Below are 6,537 nucleotides of genomic sequence, written 5' to 3'. Positions count from 1 at the left end.
TATAAATAGCTGCTTGTGCACCATGCACAACTTGATGGACTTGTTCATTTTAGACAAAGTCTGACTTTATATTCTTTTAGAGTCAAAAGAATCAATACAAGTACATAATAATAATAATAATAATAATAATAATAATAATAATAATAATAATAATAATAATAATAATAATAATAATAATAATTACCTTATCAGATATTCTATCAAATTATTCCCTCCATTCTTAATTACAAGCAAAAGTCAACTATTCAGGTTGATTTAATAACTGATGAATCAGGTCTATAATATATACCATATACATTTAATTATTCAACAACAAATATTTAACAATGAATCTATAAATATATACCTCATCCGTCCCAACACTTTAGTCTTTTTTAAGCTTTGCACGAATAAAAAAACATTATAAAGATCGATAAGTTATATAATTTTTAACCTGACTTTACTTTATTCAGAAAAAGAAAATATATAATTAAAAAAAATAAATATCTTTAATTAATGTTTTGATTTTTATTTCACTATTTTACTTTTTAATAAAATAAGATAATTCTAAGGCGCGTGCAACGCGCCGAATAAACTTGACGACCTAACAACCCAACGAAATAAAACGCGCCGCGTCCCGTGCATATGCACGGGTATGTACCTAGTATGTTTGAAAAATTATAGTTTCTTTCTTTTCTTATTCTTAGATTCTCACACAACAAAATTTGCATGATTTAACTATTTGAGAGGTGAATGTTGTCAACAGATAACACACCAACAAATGATACACTCAATTTTGTCATATGGTAATCTTTAGACTAACACAATAGCCGAGATATTTTGGAACTTTTCTCTTCCCACCCCCGTGTTTCTTTTCTATATTCCATGTTTTTTTTTTTTTTTTATTTTTACTCTTGTATAAAAATTTCGGCACATGTTTTTTGAAACTTTTCTAATTCAAATTCGGAAACTTTCCGAAGTTTTTTTCCAAGACAATAAAAATTTGAAAAATACATTCAGAAATATTTCTTTAAGAGTAAAAATGAAAAAATGGGGATAAAAAAGAAACACAAGGTGGGGAGAGAAATCTTTGGGATTTTGACACTAACTTGGGCTGGCCCAAGAAAAAGATCGCATAACACCTTCAAAAAAATAATTTTTTACTTAAAAAAAATGTCACATATTCTACTATTTTTAAAGTAATAAAATTTTATCAAGTCCAAAAAAAGTAATAAAATTTTAAGATTAATATTCTCAACAAAAATTAAATCGATTTATTTTATTATCTGTTAAAAAAGAAACCAAACCAAAGATCTTGCACTCAAATATTAGAGGCTACCATTAATCTATTGATACATATTTAATATTTTATGAATATTACAAATATATAACTATTATTATATGGACTCAAAATTTTGAGACCATTTTCTCAAAATGACCTCAAAATTTTGAGGTCCGATGCCGCTGCACACCCGGAACATGGGTGTGGGTCAGCTATGCTCTTTGCCCCTTAAATTGACTAAAATTCTCACATATCTCTAGGGAGATATCTTCCGGTAGTACAAATTTTACCGAAAATATCTCCCGATAAGTGTGAGTATGCGGTCATGTGGGGAGGGGGAATAGCAACCATCTTTGAACATGTTTTATCAATGATTGAACGTTTAAGGAACCATTGAACTAGATTGAGTAATCAATGGAAGGAGATGAAATAATATAGAAAAGGGGAAAAAGTTATACCACACAGACACATACGGGAAAATAAAAAAACTCAATTTAATACCATGTAGTAAACTTTGTGTTAAGAGGAGAAAAATCACAGTCTAATTATATAGTTGATCATTATCAACTATACAAACTTGTATACAATATTTTATGGAGTTATGTTTAGTTGATTTTGCATGATGTACAATCTTTTTTCTTCTCCATAAGGATCCAGCTACTTACATTTTATCATAGTTTATATAGTCAGAATGAATGAATGAACAAATAATAGCACCTTAACTATAGCTAGCCAACGCAATGAGGATTAACAATCATTGTGAGCTTTTGCTTTTATAACCAAAAAAAAAACAGTGTAAACTTGTTGGCTCAAAATATTTCATAGTTCGGAAGATAAAAATTACCTTTCAACGAGAAATCCGCATTTGTCCAAAAGTACACATCTAGACATAAGAGAAGAAATAGGATGAGCCGAACTAGGTTTTGCAATGTAAAAATCTGCATTTGTGTCCAATAGTACACATCTATACATAAGGAAGGAAATAGGACGAACCGAACTAGGTTTTACAAAGTCTGTCTTGTTCAATTAAAGTCAAGTTTAGTATGTTATTTGAGTAGGTCGGTTTGGTAAGTTCAAATTTTTTTTTTTTGAGATTTAATATGTTTTTTAAACTAAGTAATCTTTTAAGAAACCTTAACCTTGTTGATTAGAAATAAAAAGAACGGCTTAGTCTTAATCTGACATAGGGAAGTACGTAAATTATATCGATTTGCCTGACCTATTCTCACTCTTATCCAAACTACACAAAAGCTGTGCTTATGGACAGCATTTGTGTATATAACCTAATTCTTTTACAAGCCAATGTAGCTCAATTTTGTCAACATCATTTTACGTAAAAATTCTTGCTAATTCGATTTCTTATTGCTTCTGAACTTAATTTTTCTTTCTGGGTATAATCTGATCTTTCTTTGTCAAAAAAAAGGAGTACACGCATTTATTGAACATTTTGTAAGGAATTTGATAGAAAGCTCATGAAATTAAATGTTACCAAAGCGGACTTTAAGATACAAAACACATAAAATTGATGGATGGTTTATGGTTAAAATTTATTGTGTATTTGTCATAATTTTAAAGTATTTAAGCAAAATAGAGAACTGTTAACGAAATATACCACTATTTACCCTCCAATTTTTGTGAATGTGCATATCCTGTCATGTTTTAAGTAAATATATCTAAATAAAACTTTAAGCATGAACATAATTGTTATACATATTCTTTTTTCTATCACAATCACATTGGTATGTTAGATCATCAGATTTTAACATAACCATCTGACCCCATAATATAATATAGGTCTTATGTAAATATAATTGGTAAAATTATGTTCTCACTAACATGCAAAACCAAGATTCTGATTTCATTGGCCCCTTGATACATGCTTTTTCCACTGTTGACATTCTAAGTTGGATTATCAGTAGAGATGTTGCAACTACAAGAAGTGTACATTTCTTCTTTCACCATATCATCTACATCTCTAAGTATTACATCTCAACCAAATTAACTTTTCATAATACATAAACCATACTCTATAAATAACAAGCTAAAACACACTAACAAATCAGTGAAATCACACACATCCTACAATGGCTGCAGTGTTTTGGGCATTGGCATTAGCAAGCCTGTGCTACCCTCTAGCCTCAATTGATGCACAATCACATGCAGCAGCACCTTCTAAATTGCCAATTGAAACTTCACCATCTGTAGCCAAACAACAACCTGTTGTAGCAGCAGCTACTCCTACTTATAACAAACCCGTAACCGCAAACACGGCAGCTGCACCGTCAAAGTTGCCAACCACAAATCCATCTGCAACTTTACCATCAGTAGCCAAACAGCAACCTGTTGTGGCAGCAACTTCACCTACTTCTAACAAACCCGTAACCACGAACACGGCAGCTGCACCATCAAAGTTGCCAACCACAAATCCATCTGCAACTTCACCATCAGTAGCCAAACAGCAACCTGTTGTGGCAGCAACTTCTCCTACTTCTAACAAACCCGTAACCACGGTCACGGCAGCTGCACCATCAAAGTTGCCAACCACAAATCCATCGGCAACTTCACCATCTGTAGCCAAACAACAACCTGTTGTGGCAGCTACTCCAGCTAGTAGTACAAAGAAACCACCAGCAGCAACTTCTCCTACTTCTAACAAACCCTGGACCACAATCACGTCAGCAGCACCTTCCAAATTACCAACCATAATCCCTGCTGCACCTTCCAAGTTGCCGACGGCAGCATCGCCAACTTCTGGCACTCCTTCAGCGGCTAAAAAACCACCAATTGTGGTAGCAACTTCTCCCTTTTCGAGCAAACAACCAACCACCACTCAACCGCCTGCAACTTCAAAATCATCTCCAGTATCTAGCCCTGTAAAATCACCAGTTCCTAAAGTTACGTCACCAACATCTTCCCCTGTGAAGTCACCAGTCCCCAAAGTCACAGCTCCAGTGAAGGCACCAGTTCCCAAAGTTACATCTCCAACATCTTCCCCTGTTAAGTTACCAGTTCCAAAAGCTACAACTCCAACATCTTCTCCTGTGAAACCACCAGTTCCCAAAGTAACAACTCCGACATCTGCTCCTGTGAAACCACCAGTTCCAAAAGTTACAACTCCAACAGCCGCACCTGTGAAACCACTGGTTCCGAAAGTTGCAACTCCGATAGCTGCACCTGTGAAACCACTTGTACCCAAAGTTACAACTCCAACAGTTGCACCTGTGAAACCACCAGTTCCAAAAGCTACCGCTCCAAAATCTGCACCTGTGAAACCACCAGTACCAAAAGTAAAACCTCCAACATCTGCTCCCGTGAAATCACCAGTTCCTCCAAAACTTGCTCCTGCAAAATTGCCAGTCCCAAAGGTTACACCAGCATTAAGCCCCAAAACTCCATCCCCTAAAATTCAACCACCGCCACATCCACCCAAAAAAGCACCTGTTTCTCTTCCACCTATTTCACTTTCACCATTACCATTGCCACCAGCTTCTTTACCACCAAAGGTATCCCCGACACCTGCAAAGGCACCAAAAGCACCGGCACCAGCCAAAGAAACACCAGCACCAGCCCCAGCACACAAAAAGAAAGCACCCGCACCAGCACCCAAACACAAAAAGAAAGCACCAATATCATCACCTGTTCCTTCCCCGGAAATTAACCCACCATCACCTGCACCAACACCAATAGACGCACCATCATCAGTACCAGCACCAGCACCTGAAGATGATGCGCCACAACCACCACCCCACAAGCACAAGAGAAGAAGACACAAGCATAAGCATAAGAAACATCACGCAGCGGCTCTAGCTCCAGAACCTACAAGTTCAACAATCATTAGGAGGAGTCCCCCAGCACCATTAGCTAATGATACTACTCCAGTGGAATCAGATGAGCCACCATCACCAGCACCAAGTCCCAATGCGGTAAAACCCTTTTCCATCTTTATTTAAGTTACACTACTATAATTTTGGACCTCTTTGGTCTGGATTATGCTGCATTACCACATTCATGCAATCTCAGTCATCTGATTTTCACAGGAACATTTGTACTCTAATTTTGTAAAACGGATCTAAATCACGCAGTTAAAATGTGATTTGATCAAAGATCGGATGGTCAAGATTCACAACAATGTGAATGTGTAATTGCACCCAATCCATTTCCTATACAAACATATATAAATGTCAATAGAATACGACATGTATCATGAAATTGGATTAGTTCAAGTGGAGAATATTTTGGTTCTCCTTATATAAGATCTTCATTTGAATCTTGTAGATATAGATATTAGATGCTAAGAGAGATTTGTCCCTAACAAGAAGAGACCACTTGGCTTGAATTGAACTAATCAGGGTCCAATGTGAGTTTCAGTAATGAGTGTATATCAAAAACAAAAAGGACAAAAATATACATAGTTAAATCTTTAACAATACTTTAAAATTTTGAATCTTGAAATTGTGAAAATGACCGTATAAATTATTTATGTGTCAAATACAAAGAGCTTTGTGCATGAGATACCAAATCTTATGATTTTATGTTTCACAGAGTGGTGCAACATCTTACCAAGGGCAATGGAGAAAGATGTTGGCAACTAGTGGACTTGCTATCGCCATTTTGTTATGTTGAGTACCTGCAGCAGATGCTATATATACCAGGCTCATATGACAAAACAAGGATTGATGCGAAGCGGATATTTGGTTTGCAAAAATATAAAATTATTTCACATGTATGGAATTGAACATGAAAAATTACACCCATAAATTATTAAATTTTTTTATCCTTTTGTTCTTTCATTGTATTGTGGTCTTTCTTCAAACAACATGAATAATATGAGATTTTGAGTTATCAGCAAAATGCAAAGCGAAATGTGAGTGTCTAATTTACAATTTGTGAATCGAAATTCGAAAGCCGAAGGCATCTTCTTGCACACTAATTAGATCATGAACACCCAATTGCTTAAAATAAAATAATTATGTGTAAACTAGTACAGTTGCTCCACTTGACATCAATTTTAAGCTTAACCTATGAAGTACATGCATAGACACACTGACACGAGACACGCCTAATCTGAGAGGAGTACGTGCTTCATAGCTCACAACCCTTACAACCCCTAATATTGTAGTTGCCAATGCAATTTAAAGCAAGTATATATAAAACTCTAGAATCTAATAGCTAGCTATATGTAGTGAGGGTCAAGTAAACATCAAAATTGGTTTAGATCAAAGTTAAGAAATCAATAAAATTTAAAAATGATCATAATAATTGCAAGAAAGTTATTA

At 35.1% G+C, this 6,537-nt stretch overlaps 1 protein-coding gene across 1 annotated transcript; it reads left to right on the top strand.

The window, feature by feature from the left end:
* The first annotated feature begins 2,983 nt into the window (after positions 1-2,983).
* LOC123924438 (proline-rich extensin-like protein EPR1) lies at positions 2,984-6,112 on the top strand. The gene is made up of 2 exons (XM_045977328.1): positions 2,984-5,184; positions 5,804-6,112. Exons 1-2 carry the CDS (start codon positions 3,346-3,348, stop codon positions 5,882-5,884), a joined length of 1,920 nt encoding a protein of 639 aa, XP_045833284.1. The 5' UTR covers positions 2,984-3,345; the 3' UTR covers positions 5,885-6,112.
* The last annotated feature ends 425 nt before the right edge of the window (positions 6,113-6,537 follow it).

The sequence above is a fragment of the Trifolium pratense genome, linkage group LG4, assembly GCF_020283565.1.
Source record: "Trifolium pratense cultivar HEN17-A07 linkage group LG4, ARS_RC_1.1, whole genome shotgun sequence".
NCBI classification, from domain to species: Eukaryota; Viridiplantae; Streptophyta; class Magnoliopsida; order Fabales; family Fabaceae; genus Trifolium; species Trifolium pratense.
This window is presented reverse-complemented; position numbering and strand designations above follow the sequence as displayed.

What these genes read in the sequence shown, in the direction of transcription:
- LOC123924438 (XM_045977328.1), top strand. Translation starts at nt 3,346, where the DNA reads ATGGCTGCAGTGTTTTGGGCATTGGCATTAGCAAGCCTGTGCTACCCT. An exon ending in CAGCACCAAGTCCCAATGCG is followed by an intron (nt 5,185 to 5,803) that starts GTAAAACCCTTT and finishes TATGTTTCACAG; the next exon opens with AGTGGTGCAACATCTTACCA.